At 37.4% G+C, this 19,202-nt stretch overlaps 1 protein-coding gene and 1 pseudogene across 1 annotated transcript; both read left to right on the forward strand.

Annotated features, from left to right (window-relative positions):
* Positions 1–11,126: 11,126 nt before the first annotated feature.
* Positions 11,127–11,651, forward strand: LOC107003826. Its single transcript, XM_015202097.1, has one exon. It carries the CDS (start codon positions 11,127–11,129, stop codon positions 11,649–11,651), a length of 525 nt encoding a protein of 174 aa, XP_015057583.1.
* A 5,586-nt stretch (positions 11,652–17,237) lies between these two features.
* Positions 17,238–18,147, forward strand: LOC114074736 (annotated as a pseudogene).
* Positions 18,148–19,202: the final 1,055 nt, after the last annotated feature.

Genomic DNA, 19,202 nt, shown 5'->3' on the forward strand with positions numbered 1-19,202 from the left:
CTACTGTTAGCCTTCCATATCTTCATTATTCTTGATCTTCTATGCTAAGTCTTATTGACAATATATAGAGGTCACTCTCTGTGCATTTACTGCTTTCTTTTTTTATTTGTTTCCAATGTCTTCTAGTTCGTACATATCACTAATATTAATAGGATATGTTCTTGTTGCTTTTACCTTATTCTTATAATCATTCATAATATTCCTTGGTGATAACTGTGTTAGTTTTGATCACTATCTTTTAAGACATCTAATTTTCCAACTTCTTTTCTCTGTGCTCTTTAGTTTGGATTACTTATTAGCATGGCTTCCAATTTTAGTCAATGTCATTTGCCTTGTTGTGTTGTTCTGTTCCTATATGTGTCTTGCTTGTTTAAATTTTTTTTAGTCGTGTTTCTTTGGACATCTTCTTCCTTAGTAAGCTAATTTCTCCATTTCTTGAGGTTATAATTCCGAGTGCTGATTCTTACTCTTATTCTCTTATTTGCATGTGAAATATGTTTGGTTTCTTATGGACTATGTATATGCATTCTCCTATTGGGCCACAAAGGCCCAAATCTCCATATTTGAGTCATCTTATCAAAATAAAAGAATATGTTCTGAAAGGCGTACAGGTGCCGGAGTTCGAAGAATTCGAAGCATGTTGGAGAGTTGAAGAAGTTGGGCTATTTATTTTTTTTCTAAATTTACTTATTATGTTGCTTTGGGACTAAGACCTTGTATCTTTTTTATTTATTTTACTTATTAATATTGTTAGAATTTTAGGACAGGCACAACTCAAATGGGCCTAAAGCCCCAAAACCAAAATGGGTCCAAATACCGGTCCAGGCGGATAAAAACCGGGTTTTGACCCAACATCTCTCTCTCTCTCTCTCTCTCTCTTTACTTAATCGTATTTTCTTGTTAGTTAATTATCGTTAGTTTTAGGGTTAAAGAATCCAAATCCCCGCAAAATGCCACTTTGGTTTTAATGACTTAATCAAATCAAGTTAATAACTTAGAATAAATTTTACAAACTAAAATTCACTTAGAGAGTAAAATTAGTACTTCACTTTTCAAACATCTCTAAATGTTTCGTTATCTTAAAATAAGTTAGACATTTTATCAAAAAAAGTTAGTTGCCGCGAAACCGTATTAACGGATATTTTAGGTGCCTTAAACACTTTCCTAAAATATAAATAAGAATCCCCAAACCCCCTTTAAAATTTTCAATCAATTTCCTGTTTTAAGTCTTTTTGAAAACCAAGTTTTCTTAATTTTTCTTAAAAAGTTAAGTGGCGACTCTAAGTCCTAAAACAATAAAATATTTTTTTTTCCGAATAAAACAGAATGACGACTCCGCTGGGGATTTTGAGGATTATAAACTTAAAACTAAATTTATTTAACTTTGTGAAACAACTGTCTATTTGTTCCTTTATCGTATTATATTAACTGTTGCGTTTTCATGGCATATCATACTCCATTAAAAAACAATTGTTCATTTATCACTTAAAGAACGATTATGCCGGCTCATAGTCATTCTTAACAAAAAGAATTTCGGGGCACCCTGACGAATGTAGTTGGCTACTTGATAGCCAACGATCGTTAGCTGTCCCAGCCCAATTAGTCCGCTTTGGTCACCCTTTCCACTATAAATGAAAGTCAATCCTAGTAAAACTAAGATAGAGCGAAACCATATCCGAAAAGTAGAACATTGGCCTAAGATTACCCAAACATCCAAGGAGTGTTGGGCCCATTAGAAAGACCGCCCTGAGTCCAAAGATCCCACGGCTCGATCGGATGATCATACTTATATGCTATTTGAAGGATGTTTGCGTGTTTGACGAATTGTTGTGTCTTGGGGATGGGGTGGAAACTAACTATTTGTATTTTTTTGTAGATGTCAGATCAATTACTAAGTTTCAAAATGGTCACCGAGACACCCAATCTTTTTCGTGTGTGGTGGAATAACTTCAAAGACTGTCAAAAGAGAGAAATATTGATTCACATGGGCCGCCTACCTTTGAAAATGGACTTTAAAGTTTGTCTTGAGTTTATCGAGGTAATTACTCAGTTTTGGGACGACAAAAGGATGGTTTTCTGATTTGAGGATGTCGAAATAACACAAACAATAGAGGAGATAAAAGATTGTTTGGATTCTATCGGAACGTGTGGCAAGGGGAAAAAACATCCAGATCATCACATCCTGCTACCACAAAGGCCGGCTAGTCTAAAAGTTAAGGACACGTTACTGTTATGGGAAGCAAACTGGTTAGATACTCAAAGTGTACCATTGTGATATCCTTTGAACAGTGGGGACAAGACATCTATTTCAGAAAATTTCCAAGCGAGTTCCATAATCATAGTAATTGAAGACAGACTCAGACTCCCATTCTCAACATTCCTCTTAGGAACAAAGTTATTCCCTCAAATTGAAGGAAATGAGATCGATACCTGCATTGTGATGGTTGTAGACGCTATGTTCAGAGGGATTGGAAAAGAAGAAGAAGGAAGAAACACTACAGTTTGTCCCCAATTATTTTGGATGACAACTATCAATCTTTGAGTTTGTGTAAGAATGGATTTCCATTTTTACAAGTGTGCAACATCTTGCTTTAGAGGTGGGTGACTTAACATCTGTGTAAAAAATACGGCACCCAACAACAGGAGTTGTCCAAGCCGACCCAGATGAGTCCCCTTGACAATTACAAGTTTTATCTAAGCATCCGCAAGTTCCCAATTCACACCACAAGGGATGCATGGGCTAAAGTATTCTATGACCTGAGAGAAGGAGACATACAATGGATGTTTCAAAACTTTATGTCATAGAAGATAACGGATAGGGGGGCCAAACGTCCTTTTTTGGTTCTTCATGACATCAAAGGAATGTGACCATATAATCCAAGTAGGGTGATGCGGCAATATGGTAGAAGACAGATCACACCTATTCTATCCAAGGTGATGCTAGCTCCTTCATCACTGATTACAACGTCTGTGTTAAGATACCTTTCATCATAACATCCTCCAGGAATGGGCCGCGCGGGTCAACATGAAAGGAAGTATTGTTAAAAGCAGGTACGAAGCGGGTATGTTTATGAGTACAAAAAATGGTAGCAGGATGATTTGCGTGGTGTAGTAAACCTGACACCACGCGTGGGTCGCGAAATCGAAGACGTCCAAGTGAGGCTTCAGATACAAACATATCTTTTTCAGTAGGAATGGGACCAAAGGGAACATGAATTTTTTATAAGAGAGCAAGAATACCAATGCAGAGAATTTGAAGCCAGAGGGCCTTAGCTGTGATGTCACAAGAGTTAACCGATGCGAGGGCCTTTGATGTGTCTAGATACAACCCTGGATGAGCATATCAACACTCTCCGGGTCGTTCCGCCATCTTCCAAAGCTGAGTTTGCTATGTGGTAACAAGAAAGTACATCATCCGCGAAGAGGTAGAAAACGCAAGAGGAGGAGCGGAACCTTCAACTTTCTAATTCCCCTGCGTGGGATTGTTTTCAATTTTGTATTTGTAATGTATTTCCCTTCCCGCAAAATGTATTCCCATTTTGATTAAAACTCTGTAACGAATTTTATAATTATTTGTGAAGCTTATTTTGGGGGGTGCAACAATATGTTTTAAATGATGCAATACATCGTTCAGATCGCTAGGCCTACCTTTGGCATAAAGGGCCACATGCATGATTAGGACGTGAGATATGTGTTTTTAACTTTTTACGTGATATTTTGCTTTGAATGAGGGAATCAGTAACCCACTCCATTCCGTAAACTTCCGAAAAAATATACACAAGTCACTACTACAAAGTCTGACCAAATTTTCAGAGTCTTGAGTTTCCCAACCAAAAACAAATCTCATCCCCAAATCCTAAACATTACTTTATCATCTCTGGAAAGCTAAAATCACCGCTATGGTGTATGTCAAGAATATCCAGACTGAACCAATAGAAGAGGAGATGATCGACATACGGAGGCAGCGCAGAAAGCGCCCATATAACATATTGTTTCCCCCTAAAAACACTGAGTTGGAGAATATTGAAGAAAGTAATGAGGAAGCAATTGCCCGCAAACCTTTTATCCAAGGACGTCTGGCAGAAGGAGACATCAAATTCACTCTCGAAGCATATCCACAAGAATACCAAATAAAGACAGAAGTCATTTCGTGCACCCTCACTTTCGAGCACTATCAGTCTAGGCGTATATTGAGGCCTGCCGAAAGAGCATCTTCCCAAGTAGGATTAGGGGACGTCCGCAAGACCTGTGACTGTCATCCTAATCAGAAAAGGCACACAACAGAGAAGTGTGTGGGGTTCAAGAATGCGGTTCGCTACCTGCTCAATAGGGACAATATTGCAAACAGTTGGGGTGATGACATCATCATTGCGTGTGATGAACCGAGGCTCGACATACCGGTCATCGAGAAGACTAAGTGATACCATTGCTCCTTCACGCCTTTCAAGAAAACAATGGCGGAGGTCTACTTAGAGTTCGTTAGAAATGGGGTCTTTACCCCTCTCTATAAGGACGTGGGAGTGTTATATTCCTTTGGAATAGAAGTTCGGAAACGTTGCCCCTATCATTGGGCCACTGATCATAGCATTGAAAATTTTCTTGCATTCCAGCACGACGTGGAATACCTCATCAACATAGGAAAGATTCGGGTCGAGTCTGTTCCCCGTGGCTGATGTAACGTCGAGAAGAAAATTGGTTGAGATAGAGCCATCTTTTATCTTTAAGGCTTTGTTCTTTATCTTTCAATTTCCCTGTAATTATATGAGAATGAATGAAAACAAGTATTTCTTTTGTACCCGAACTACGTAGAGCCTGAATTCTCCTTGTGAGATACGTAGGAAGCCTTTCAAGGCCCGACCCCTATCTTTAAAAATTTTCATTCTCCTATTTCCATTTCACAAGGAAATATGAGTATTATATCAAAGGAGGTCGAAAGAGATGAAACAAGGAAGATCTTATCTCAACGTTATTTATCTTTTCTGGGATAATCCCAAATCAAAACGAGCAAACTCCTGCTTGTTCAAAAAATAAACCAGTTTCTCCTTTCTCGTGGGTTAGCATGTCCTTAAACAAAGTAACTTTTATGTGTTTACCTGTTCTCTATGCGATATCTAGCAATATATATTAAGAAATCAAACTAACAAATTTGAATTTGAGTTGTTTTCCTCCACAGGTACTTACAAACTGGTCTGTATCGATTAAACTGGTTGATCATCCCTACTTCACTAGATCTAAAGGGTCCGCAGATTCCCTTCCGGGCCAAAGTTCAGATAAGGGAAAATTGTAATGGAGGACAACAACGAATAACTCAATCTTCCTGACGTTGTGGTGGCTCGACCCACCATACCGGATCAGAATGAACTAATTATGCAGCTAATGCAGGAGATTGTCGAGATGAGGGTGAAAATTCAAAGGAGACATAATCGTCCTCCACCAAGTTTTACTGCCAACGCTGCAACAGATAGAAGGCCTCAGCTTTACCTTCCCTCTTCAAACATTACAGGTTCAGAACCCGCCATCCACTCCTGCTCAAAACCCTTCAATCATCGACTTAACCACGCAAATCCTCAAAATGCATAGGTTTCTTACCAAACCCCACCCACTCCTCAAAATAATAATCCCCAAATACCACCTTCCCCTCAAAATGCCCATCACCAAACCACTCCACCTCCGCAAAACCAAAATACATTCCATCCCCAAACATCCCTTCATCACCAAAATCAACATACTAACCCCCAAACCTACCCTTAAAATTACCAAGCTACTCAAAACACCCCAATTCCTTCGGTTTCTCCACCACTAACCAGGAAAACCACCTTCCAAATTCCCGTTCCAAATGAGCACGACGTGAATGAGCTCGACTATTATGGGGACAAGGAAAGAGAATGGAGGTTGAAAGAAGAAGCTGATAAGGTGGATATAAAAGAAGAGATATGAAGGACAATGAAGGAGCTACAATGCCTTCGTGATGTCGCCGGTTTGAACTATGAAGACTTATGCATTCATCCAAATCTGGACCTTCCTGAAGGGTTCAAAATGCCAAAGTTTTACATTTTTGGAGGAATGGGGAACCCCTTAGAGCATCTAAGGGCCTACTGCAACCAACTCGTACGAGTTAGGAGAGAGGAAGTCGTACTTATGCGGCATTTTAGCCGAAGTTTCAGCGGGAAAGCTTTGGAATGATTTACATCTCACGAGACCAGACAGTGTCCCAACTGAAATGCTTTGGCTAAAGACTTCATTGAATGATTTTCTTACAATGTAGAGATCGTCCCTAATCGTTATTCCTTAGAGGAGATGAAACAGAAATCCTATGAAAGCTATAGAGAGTTTTCGTACAGATGGCGAAAGGAGGCAGCCAGAGTTCGATCTCCCATGTCTGAAAAAGAAATTGTTGAGGTGGTTGTGCGGGTTCAAGAACCTGAATACTATGACAGAATCATGCTGGTCGTTGGAGCAAAATTTTTTGAGATAGTAAATGTAAGTGAGACTATCGAGGATGGTTTGAAAAACGAGAAGATTGCCCGCTTTGCTGCTTCACCCGGATCCTCAGACTTGTTAAAAAAGAACAGACAAGACGTGTCAGTTATTTCTTATGAGGGGAAGAAGACCCCGAGAAGATCATCATTGTACCAAGGACGTTCTCAACCTTCAGAGGTTTTATACCAGGCTTGTTATATGCAAGGCGATTATCAAAATTCTCCCCCTCCAGGCTACTAAAATACTCCTCCCCCAAGTTATCAAAATACTCTCCCTTCCATTTATCAAACTCCACCCCTCATCTACCAAAATCCTCCCCCATCTTACAAAACTCCATCTCCTTATTACCAAAGCGCTGCCCCTAACTGCGCCAACGTGCAGTCAAATTACCGAGCGCCTCCCCCAATATAATAAGCTCTAGTATACAAAAATACATCCACAAACTACCAAGCTCCATTACCTAATTACCAAACTAATCCCTATTCCAAATATCAAGCTCCCATCATAATGTCCAAAACTATCGTCAGATGCCTCCTCCTCAAGGCAACTACAATCCCCATCGTCCTAGATTTGAGAAAAAGCCCGCTAGAACTTTTATCACACTTTCCAAAATCTGAACAAAGTTGTAAGAGAGATTAACTGAGGTAGGTTATATACATCCTGTGGGACCCAAGATAGTGTCAACTCCAATAGCATTGGGCATGATACTGAGGATTGTATTGACCTCAAGCACAAAATCCAGGATCTAATAGACCAGAACGTGGTCTCCCTCCAGACAGCCGCACCCAACATAGACAGTAATCCTTTGCGAATTCATGGGGGCATCAATATCAATATGATAGAGATGGACGAAGATTGGTGCGTGACAAAGGAGATAGTATCGATTGTTTATGAAGAGCTGGAACGAGTCGTGGCTTTGTTGTGCATCAAGAATAAGAAGGAGATCGCGATTCTGGCACCCGCAGAGGTTGTTGCCTTGGTGCCAATAAAATCTCCCGCTAGGCCAAGGTTTTTTATCGAAACCACTTCAAATCAGGATATGACGAGGTCTGGTAGATGTTATACTCCAGAAGATTTGGCCCATGGAGGTCAAAAGAAGGAACAAGCAAAGATCCAATAAGGGAAGGCAAAGATGAATAATTCTGGAGAAAAATGCAACCGAAGGACTATTCTATCGTTAAGCATTTGGAGAAAACTCCGGCTTAAATTTCCGTGTGGGCCTTGTTGATAAGTTCGCAGCTACGTAGGCAAGCCCTGATGAAGGATTTGGATGATACATATGTGCCCGTGGGCACCAACAATGACAATGTAGCGGCCATGATCAATTAGCTTCTGTGATGAAGAGCTTCTCTTCGAAGGGAGGATGCACAATAGGGCATTGCATATCACCGTAATATGTTGATAAAGGGTTATAAACCGTGTCTTGGTTGATGATGGATCTAGTCTCAATATTTATTCATTTTCGACTCTAAGGCAGTTAAGGTTTTATTTGGGGAAGCTTGAACAAAAAAACCAAGTTGACGTGAGATCCTTTGATGGGGTGCAGAGATATACACTTGGAGTATTGAACCTTGTCATTCAACTGGGCCCTGAAGATTTCAACGCAAAGTTCCAGGTCCTGTACATGAACACTAGATACAACCTTCTTCTGGGAAGGCCGTTCATCCACATGGATGGGGCTGTGATTTCTACCCTTCACCAACTGATGAAGTTTGTCTTGAAGGAGCAATCATTGGTTATTCAGGGTGAAGGAAACCACTCCGGTGGAAATTCCCCAATCATAAATGAAGTCTCTCGAGGCACTAATTTCTTCACGGTGGATATGGTTAATGCCATCGATGATGATTTGGCTCCACCACCTCATGTTCCCTCTGTGTACAAGATGATTGCCACGATGATGCTCCAAAATGGATTCGAGCCAGGTTTTGCATTAAAAAGGAATTTCAAAGGAATCATCGAGCCTATTCAGGTTCCCAACAGAAAAACAAAGTATGGTTTGGGGTACGTCCGCATAGATGATGAATTGCTATGAAGATCAAGCATTGGCTAGACCAATCCCTCATTTGTACTAGTCATTTCCAATCTGAGAGTACGCCGATGATGATGGCCTTGGGGAAGGGATATGGCACCTTTCTTAAGAAATTGACGTTGTCATAGAGGATGAGGACGATCTAGATGGTATCCGCGATGCTGAGCCTGGAGAGCAGCTGCAAAACTGGACTTCCACACCAATCTTGATTCCCCGATAATCTTATAATTTTAATTAAAACCTGCCAATGTCATGTCATGTAAGAAGCTGAACGAACAAAATGAGGCAGGTGATGACAAAGGTGAAGAGTATGAAGAAGAAAATGAGGTATCAGAATATGTTTCTAAGAAAATTTTGGCAGTTTTAAAATAAAGATAAGCCAAATCGGGAAGAAACTAAATCTGTGAATCTGGGAGACGAGGAGTGTGTCAAAGAGGTCAAAATCAGTGTCCACCTAAATGAAGCTCAAATAAAGGATCTGATTAATTTGCTTACTAAATACATTGATATGTTCGTCTGGGGAGTCAGCGACATGCTAGGGCTGAGTACTAATGTGGTGTCTCACAAGTTTCCGATTAATCCGGGGTTTAGTCCAGTGAAATAGAAGGCTCGGAAGCTCAAGCCTTAGTTAAGTTTAAAGATTAAAGAAGAGATCACCAAACAAATCGAGTCTCGATTAGTGGAAGTGATGCAGTACCCCACTTGGTTGGCCAATGTTGTTCCGGTCGCCAAAAATCAGAATTTGTTTCGATTATAAAGATCTCAACAAAAAAATCCCAAAGGAAAATTTTCCATTGCCGAACATTCACATTCTGATCGATAATTGTTGTAAGCATGAAATGCAGTCATTTGTGGATTGTTATGCAGGTGATAACCAGATCCTGATGGATGAAGAAGATGCAGAAAACACAGATTTTATCATGCCCTGGGGTGTATTTCATTATGGGGGGTGTTATTTGGTCTCAAAAATATTGGTGTTACTTATGTGAGAGCTATGAAGACCATATTTCATGACATGATTCATAAGGAGATCGAGGTGTATGTAGATGACGTCATAATCAAGTCCCGCAAGAGCTCGGATCACTTGACGCATTCAAAGAAGTTATTTGAGCGTCTGCGCCATTATAATTTGAAGTTAAATCCCGCCATATGCGCTATTCGGGTGCCTACTGGCATGTTATTGGATTTGTAGTCAATAGAAGGGTATTGAGCTCGATCCTTCCAAGATCAAGTCCATTCAAGAGTTATCTCCTCCGAAGACTAAGAAGAAAGTAATGAGTTTCTTTGGAAGGTTCAACTGCATTAGTAGGTTCATAGCTCAATCCACCGTGGTGTGTGAGCCTGTCTTCAAGTTGTTGAAGAAAGATGCTTTGACAAAGTAGAATGAAAAATGTCATACTGCTTTTGATGCTAAGAAGAACTATTTGTTGAATCTACCGGTGTTGGTGCCTCCGTGAGAAGGGAGCCCATTGTTGCTATATTTTTCCGTCTCAAATAATGCATTGGATGCATACTTGGTCAACATAACGAGACAGGGAAGAAGGAGCGAGCAATTTATTACATAATCAAGAAGTTCACTCCGTACGAGTCTCGTTACACTCTGTTGGAAAGCACCTGTTGTGGTTTAACTTGGATTGCCCAGAAATTGAGGTATTATTTGTCTTCTTATACCACATACCTCACTTTCAGGATGGACCCACTGGAGTATATTTTCAAGAAGGCGATGCCGACTGGAATATTATCCAAATGGAAGATGTTTTTGAGCGAATTCAACGTTGTGTATGTGACCTCGAAGCGCGCGCAGTCCTTCGCTGATCATCTTGCAAAAAACCCTGTCGATGAAGGGTATGAACCTCTCAAAACTTATTTCCCCTATGAAGAGGTATCATTTTTAGGTGACTATATTTCTGAGGCATACCTTGGTTTGAGAGTATTCTTTAATGGAGTGGAAAATCACCAAGGAGGAGGTATTGGAGTTGTTTTAGTGTCAGAATCCAGTCAGCATTTTCCTGTGACGGCCAAACTCTTATTTAATTGCATGAACAACAAGGCAAATATGAAGCATGTATTATAGGATGGCCATGATATGAATGTTTATGATCTTCTGGTTATCGTAGATTAAGATTTGTTGATTCATCAGGTTCAAGGAGAATGGCGCTGTGAAAAACCCGAAGATCACAGCGTGTGTGCAATATTTACAGAAGTTGTGCAAATGATTCTGTAAGATTGATTTCAGACACACTCCCAGAACGCATAATGAGTTGGCTAATTCTCTTTCACACCATCGCCTCAATGATTAAACATCGAGATAGTGATTATGTTGATCCTCTGGATATAGAGCTGAAAGAACATCCGGTCTATTGTTCACATGTTGAACCAGAACTAGACGGTTTGACATGGTATTCTGATATAAAGAAGTATTTGGAAACTTGGACTTATCCTAAGAATGAAACATTCAACAATAAGAAGTCGATACGTCGTATGGCCCTCAACTTCATTCTAAGTGGGGAAATCCTTTATAGGAGGACTCCGGACTTGCGTCTTCTCAGATGTGTTGATGCTGCCGAATGCTGCGAAGCTTATTGAACAAATACATGCCAAAATTTGCGGCACACACATGAGTGGGCACACTTTGGCGAGGAAGATCCTTCGAGACGGTTATTTCTGGATGACTACGGAGCATGATTGGTGCAAGTTTTTGCAAAAATGTAAAGTGCATAGTGATTTGATCCAAGTTCCGCCTCACGAACTCAATGGTATGAGTTCACCTTGGCCATCTGTAGCTTGGGGCATGGATGTCATTGGTCCAGTAGAGCCAGCCACCTCTAACGGACACAGATTCATTTTGGTTTCCATTGATTACTTCACCAAGCCGGTGGAAGCAGCTTCTTACAAGTCAGTGACCAAGAAAGTTGTAGCAGATTTTGTTCGCAACAATCTGATATGCTGGTTTGGAGTACCAGAATCCGTCATTGTTGATAATTGTGCAAATCTCAATAGTCAATTGATGAGAGATATAGGTGAGCAATTTAAGATTACTCAGCGAAACTCAATTGCTTATCGTTCTCAAATGAACAAAGTTGTAGAGGCTTCAAATAAGAACATCAAGAAGATTATGAGGAAAATGATCGACAATTATTGAGGTTGTCACAAAATGTTCCCATATCCTTTGTTGGGGTACCGAACGACCGTCAGAATGTCGGTTGGAGCTATTCCATACTTGCTATTATATGGATCAGAAGCAGTCATACCTGCCAAAGTTGAAATACCATCTTTGAGAATCATCCAAGAAGCTGATTGAAGTAACGTGAATGGGTCAGCAAGCTGATTGATCAATTGAAATTGATTGATGAGAAAAGAATGGTTGTTTTTTGTCATGGTCAACTGTTTTGAAAAAGAATGATTCGTGCTTTCCACAAGAGGGTTAGAGCCATAATTTTCAAGATCGGTCATTTTGTCCTTAAGTGCATTTTTCCTCATCAAGATGACTACAAAGCGAAATTTGCACCGAGCTGGAAAGGACCTTACATTGTTTGCAAATTATTTATATGGAAGTGTTTTGGTCTTGTCGTAGATGGATGGCACCGCATAGCCTTAACCAATCAACTCAGACTCTGTAAAGAGATATTATGTGTGAAGCTTCAGTTTGCATTTCTGTTATTTCCTTGTAATCATCCTATTTTCTTGTACTTGCTTTGTTTAAAATTTATTCCCTTATGTAATGAAATACGTCTGACCTGAATTCTCAAGAATGAGATACGTAGGCGGTCTATGTCGGCCTCGGTCACCCTATTTGTACCCTTTAATATTTCTTGTTTGAACTACGTTCGGCCTGAATTCTCAAGAATGAGATACGTAGGTGGCCTATGTCGGTCGTTTTCTTTTAAAATTTCTTATTATCGCTAACCTTTAACAAGGAACTATATTTGACCTGATTTCTGACTCAACGGGATACGTAGACGCCACAAGGATTCGGTCATATCTCCCACAAGTTTTCTATATCTCTTTACAATAGAAACTGGGATAGAATTTTTGAGAGGGACTCAAAACTCTCGAGAAGAAGATTTTTCCTCAACAAATCAAGACTGAAGTTGCTTTGAATTTTGCAATTGGGACGAAATTTTTTAGAGAATCTCAAAAATTCTTTGATTTACTTATCAGCAGTTAAAGATGAGCCGATACAGTTAACTGGGACAAAAATTTTGAGGATAACCTAAATATTTCAACATGGGCTTATCGACAGTCTAGAGTAACTTTGAATACTCCCCAGCAAATAATCAGATAGACCTCCAAGCATCAGATTCAGAGAAGTTCGCTAAGCCTGATATGACATGATACTTGACAGTAACCTTTTTTTCAAATACTACTTTTCGAAAATTTATTTTTCTTAAAATGTTTGCTTTATGTTTCATTTGTTTTGGCACAAAATATTTTGTCTTATCTATCAAGAGTTGGGAGATCAGAAAATGAACCGGAGATGGAAAGACAAGGAGCAGGCAACTAAAGAAATCGACACAGATCAGTTTACTTTAAACTAACAATTTTTCTGTGGACGCAGGTTTATAGGTTTACTTTGAAATTAGCCAATTCCTCCAATCCATGTATATGGAGAAGTCAAGGGGGAGAGTTTTCCCAAAATTTACAATTTTTGGATTATTTTATGTTGCTTATATCGAAGACTTGGGAACGTGAAAAACATTGTTTCAGCCAAGAAAGACATTTTACAGTTTTCATCAGGGACGTCATCTGCATAATATTTTCATGCATGATAATATTACTACTCGGAGGTTAATTTTATTTGTATTGCCGATTGTGATGATACACTATCCAGAGGGTCATTTTATCATTTAGTTGATAAACTACCTGGAGGATAATTTTATCGTATTTTCAATTGAGATGATATCACTATCCAGAAGGCACCTAGAAGACACTATGTCACTGGATTGAAGCACTATCCTCATTTGGTACAAACGATGCCTAGCGGAAAATCATGCATCGTGAGTTGATATTCATGCATCGCGGAAAATTCATGCATCGCGAGAACATATTCATGCATCACGGAAAATTCATACATTGCGAGAAAATTTCATGCATCGCGAGAAGATATTCAGGCATAGCGGAAAATCATGCATCAGGGAAAATCACGTATCGCGAGAAGATACTCATGCATTGCAAGAGGAAAATTTCATGCGTCATGGGAAGATATTCATGCATAGAGGAAAAGTCATGCATTGCGGAAAAGAAGTCATGCATTGCAAGAGAAGAAATTCATGCATCGCGAAAAAGAGGCCACGCATAGCAAGAGAAGGGATTCGTGCATCGCGAAAAGAAGTCACGCATTGCAAGAGAAAGAAATCGTGCATCCCTAGAGTATATTTTCCAATCAACATCCACCGCATCCTTTTATTTTGACAAGAGTAAACGCCAAGAGAATCATGAAAGACGACATCAAGAGAAATATCAGCATAATGCATCAACTTTCATTTATTTTGGCATCCAAGGAAGAGTACATTGAAGATTAAATTGCAAACATTAAGACATAAGCTTTATTTGTCTTTACGTCAAACCCAGTGGAGTTGACGTCAAATTTTGAAGGAGTGTAATTAGGTGTCAACATGGTAAAAGACACTATCTCCCATTTGAATTGCATTTTTATGCTGACAAGTTTATCTCAGTCTTTGTCAAGAGCATCCGAAAGGATGAATTCTCCAAAAAACCACAGGTGTGGGCAACATAAAAAAGGATGCAGCACAACGTGAAACTTTTTCTTAGCAGCGAATTGGGACATAGTCCAAAGAGGCGTCAAACTCTTAGGACACGAGCAGAGGAGTGACTTCTACAACAATCAAACCACACCCCTATCAGAAGGCATGTGGGTTTTTCTTTAGATTTCTCAGTTTCAGTTTTGCGTTCCAAAATTTTGGTATCTGTCGGAAGCAAGTTACCAATCTGAGTGACAATGCGCCAAGATATTTGGAAATTATGTCCGTGTAAGTTCTTAATTATGGGTGTGAAGCGCGCCACATTCATGGATAAGAGGTAACAAGCCTCTTTTTCAAACTCAACTTACTTTGTCACTTGTCCAGAACCGAAGGTATTCTAGCATAATAGATTTCCTTTTCCGTCAATCAAGTCGAACTACAAACATCCTCATTCCTAATATTGGAGGATATGTAGGAAAGCTCAATGTCGAAAACTCAATTGTACTCCTATGTTTGCTCTTAAAATCTTGTTCTCGAGCATTCTGGTCCCTTCATAATTCGATGTCAGAGTGGCTTTTGATTTTTTTCATATTCGTGTGTTAAGTCAAGCGTATTGAACTACAAGTGTCGTGAATTCTCATATAACGTGAAATATGCCGAAAATCCGTTTCCAGTGTTCGAACATAATTCTTAAAATTTGTACCAAAATCCTTTCCAAAATATGAATGAGTGGTCGGTCCAAATTGGGTTGGTCAATTTCATTTTTCTCGAATTTCTTGCATCAATCTAAGTAAAATGAGGGACAGTTGTTGACACCCAATTTTGACCCTCCGCGATAGGAATTAATTCATGAGTTTCTTAAATTACAAACGAGTTAAAATAATTGATTTTATAAGACTCCAATGTTTTTCAAGTCATTTTAAAGTAGCTTTAGTCGATTTTTATAGTTTTGAAGCGATATATACTTTATATGTTTTTATATAATAAATTTATTTCATAAAATATTCGAAAACCGTCTCAAAAATATTTTGGTTTTACTTAACGCCCTTTTTAATTAATTTGTCTAAATCAGTATCTTAAATTTTGAGTCCTTAGTTTATAATTGTGTTAGCTGTTTTATCTTGTTAAAGTTTAAAAAACTCGTTCATTAACTAATGTCGATTTAACTTTATTTTTTAGACGAATTCGCTAGTCAACTAAATTTCGTTACGTTCTATTTTAATTTGGCCATGACATGTTGTACTCACTGTGTCAAATTTGCCCAGCCAAATATACCAAAATGACCCACATTTTCTTTGAAGGGCAAATTTTATATATAGCAAAGAAAAAATTGATAATTTTATGTTTTAGCAAACAATACAAAATTGCGTTCCGTAGCAAACTAAAAGTTTGCTACATGTCTTCTTTTGTGTATAACAGATACTTTTTTACACTTCCAATTTAAAAAAAGAAAAAAGAAAAAAGGCGGCAGATAAATAAGGAAAATATCCAACAATTCACGCGAAATCAATTTTAGTTTCATTCTACCTTCTTCTCCTTCGATCGAAGCAGCTTCATTGTAGACATTTCAAAAAATTGATCAAGCTATTAAAAGTTTTAAGCAATCAAGCAAGATAAATTTGTTTTTAGAGATAGAAATAAGAGGTAATTTTGATTTTGTTTTTAATTTTGTCGACAATGGTGTTTAAAATTCAAATTTTGTTTTCAATTTCATCAAATCAGTTGAATGTATATTGAGATGTGAATATTTATCCGTAATTAATTTGATTAGTTAAGGTTAATTATAGAAAATTTTTTGATAAATTTGTTGTTTTAAATTTTGAATTACTGATTTGAGATTTGCTACAATCATATTATTGTTTGAATTAGGAATTGTATATGAGATATTATTTGAGTTATGAAACTATTATGTTTGCGTTCTACATTACATCTTAATTTTGTTTTTTTGAATTTTCATAATATTTATAAGTGTATTAGATTGTTGTTTGTATGTTCGAATCTATCATATATAGTGTTATTTGATAAATTGTATAATTGTAAGGAACTATTGTCTATTACATACGAATTTGTCCATTATATTCATGTAGTTTTTAATTGTTGCTATTGAATTCTATACTTCTATAAAGCTATAATTTTGTGTATACAGAGATTTTTTTTGTATAATTTGAAAATGTGTATAAGTTTAAAACTGAAGTTGCTATAATATGTATAAGTACATTTTTTGTTTGTGCTGCATTTCTTTAGCTTATAAATGTATATGTATATAATTTAATTTTTTATACATAAATTCTTAAAATGGCTTCACTGGCTATATTGGATATGCATTCTGGTAGATGGGACGATGACAATTGTTACGTTGACTATACAGTTGAGGAGGTAGTTTTTAAAGACAGTTCATCATATAATGAGTTGTATAATGTCATTGCAATGCAACTAGGGATTGATATGAATGTCAATAAAATCAAAATTGAGTATAAGATTGAAGAAAGCAAGACACCCATGTTGATTCACAACGACATGGGTGTTAGTGTTTATATCATGCTTAAAAAGGCTGGTAATGAGTTCAACAAGTATCGACTGTGTATTAGCAAACTGCCTAGTATAATTGGTACCAATGAACTGTGTGGAAGTTCAAATCAGGATAGTGATACGATTTCATCTATTAGCAACAATGAAAATGATGAATTTGATAATAGGCAGCTGACTATTGGTGAATTGGTAGAGCCTCTTTGTATTTTGGGGTTAGGGAGCTGCGATGGAGTTATTTTAGATCCTTGTAATAAGTAAATGGAGGTAGACCAAGTGTATAAGACCAAAGACATATTGAAATCTGTGATGGAAAAATATGCAATGGAAAAAATATTTCAATATAGAACAGTGAGGTCAAACGCAATTACGTACCTGCTTTATACATACAAATATTTAACTGTATATGTTGTTTTAATTATTTGTATATTGATGTGTTGTGTTGTTTTTGCTAATGTAGTTATACGCTGGAGTGTATTTCTGATGAATGTGAATGGTTAATGAAAGCATCTAATGTCAACAAGTCTGGTATGTTTAGAATAAGAGCATTTAATACAGACCATAATTTTCCTTTGAAGGATAAAGTGTATTCACAAAAACATGCCACAAGCATGGTGATTGGAGGGATCGTTAAACCCAAACTTGTTGATCACAAGAGAAAATATACAACTTCTGATATTCGCATTGATGTAAAGATATATTTGGGAGTTGAAGTAAATTACTCGTTGTCTTGGAGGGCTAGACAAAAGGCTCTAGTTTCATAGAGGGGGACTGTAGCTGCATCTTACAGCAAACTTCCAGCATATTTGTATATGATAAATATTACATATCCAAGCTCACATATACGTCTAAAGAAAATAGATAAAAATGAGTGCTTGTATGTTTTTGTTGCATTGAATAGTTTTATACAAGGCTTTGAACATTGCAGGCTTTTAATTGTTGTGGATGGAAGTCACCGAAGAGGACCGTATAATGGAACATTTGTTGCTGCAAGTACAACGGACGGAGCAGGTATGATTCATTGATTTTTTAATGTAAATTTTTTATTAAAATTTTAATATGTGTGTAAATTAAAATGCAGGATACATTTTTCCATTGGCATATGGTATCATTGATTCGGAAAATGATGCAGCTTGGTTTTGGTTTTTTCTACAATTAAGGGAGACTTATGGTGAAAGGATTAATATGTGTGTAGTGTCAGATAGAAATGAAAGTATCATAAAGGCAATGAATCAAGTGTATAGAAAGGTGCCACATTATGCTTGTATGTGGCACTTGTGTGGTAATGTAGAGAAGAAATTTAGGAAGGCCTCCAAGGAGCTAAGTCTTGTGTTTTATACAATGGCAAAGACTTGCAACAAAGTTGAGTTTGACAGGCTGATGGATACTGTAAAAAAAAAGTTGATGTAGGTGTTAAATAATATTTGGAGCTAGCTGGATATGATAAGTAGTCAAGGTTGCAGAAACTCATTGGGGATGGGCTATGACGTCTAACATTGCAGATAGTATAAATGATACATTAGTATCTTCAAGGGAATTACCAAAATTCAGTTTTCTGGAAGAGGTCAAACTGATGTTTGGGAGATGGAATCATGATAACAAACACGAGGCAGCCTGCACATTTACTCTGTTGACTGGAAAAGCTCAAAATTTACTAATCGAATATGAAGCAATGAGCACACGAATGGGTCATACCTGAAGCCATAATGTATGATGAAGTCTGACCTCCAAAATTCAAAAGACCTCCAGAAAGTCCTAAAAATAAACCCCTTTCAAAAACTAAACGTGAATTGCTTGGACTAAAAGGGAAGCATACGTGTAGCACATGTGGATTTGCAGGTCACAATAGGCGTTCATGTAGAAATAGATCTCAAGAAGTTTAATAAGCATTTACGATTCTATTGAACTGTAAAATTTGATTTGGTATACAATTGAATTTTATTCTGAACTAGTTTTGTGTTTAAACTGTGTGAGTTAGTATTTTCAATATGGAATAAAGTTGTTATATCTTATTAATTGTGCTAATCGTTGTTCTTTATTTTGTCGTCATGCTATTTCTAGGAATTATCGTTTGTGTCTATAGTATACATCATATACATAAATACTTTATGTATAAGTTCAATTGAGCAATTATATACAATTGTAAAAATTTTACCAATTCATAAGCTTGGAAAATACATAGTTGTATAGTTTGTTGTTTAAGATGAATGTATATTTATACTTCATAAAATTTGTATAAATTTTACAGATGCTTAATTGTATGCTTATACAGTTTATAAGGAATTAACAATTGTATAACTATCGAGATTTATACAGTTAATGTATAAATATATGTTGTTGTTTAAGTTGAATATATATGTATACTTTATAAACTATTTTGTAAGCCTTGAAATGTATATGTATATGTCCAACATAAATGTAATCCTAGTTTTATATTGATAGTGTATAACTATAAATTGTATAAT

Source organism: Solanum pennellii, chromosome 11, assembly GCF_001406875.1.
Source record: "Solanum pennellii chromosome 11, SPENNV200".
NCBI lineage: Eukaryota > Viridiplantae > Streptophyta > Magnoliopsida > Solanales > Solanaceae > Solanum > Solanum pennellii.

Excerpts from the sequence above, each read along its gene's own strand:
- LOC107003826 (XM_015202097.1), top strand. The coding sequence starts at position 11,127 with ATGAGTGGGCACACTTTGGCGAGGAAGATCCTTCGAGACGGTTATTTC.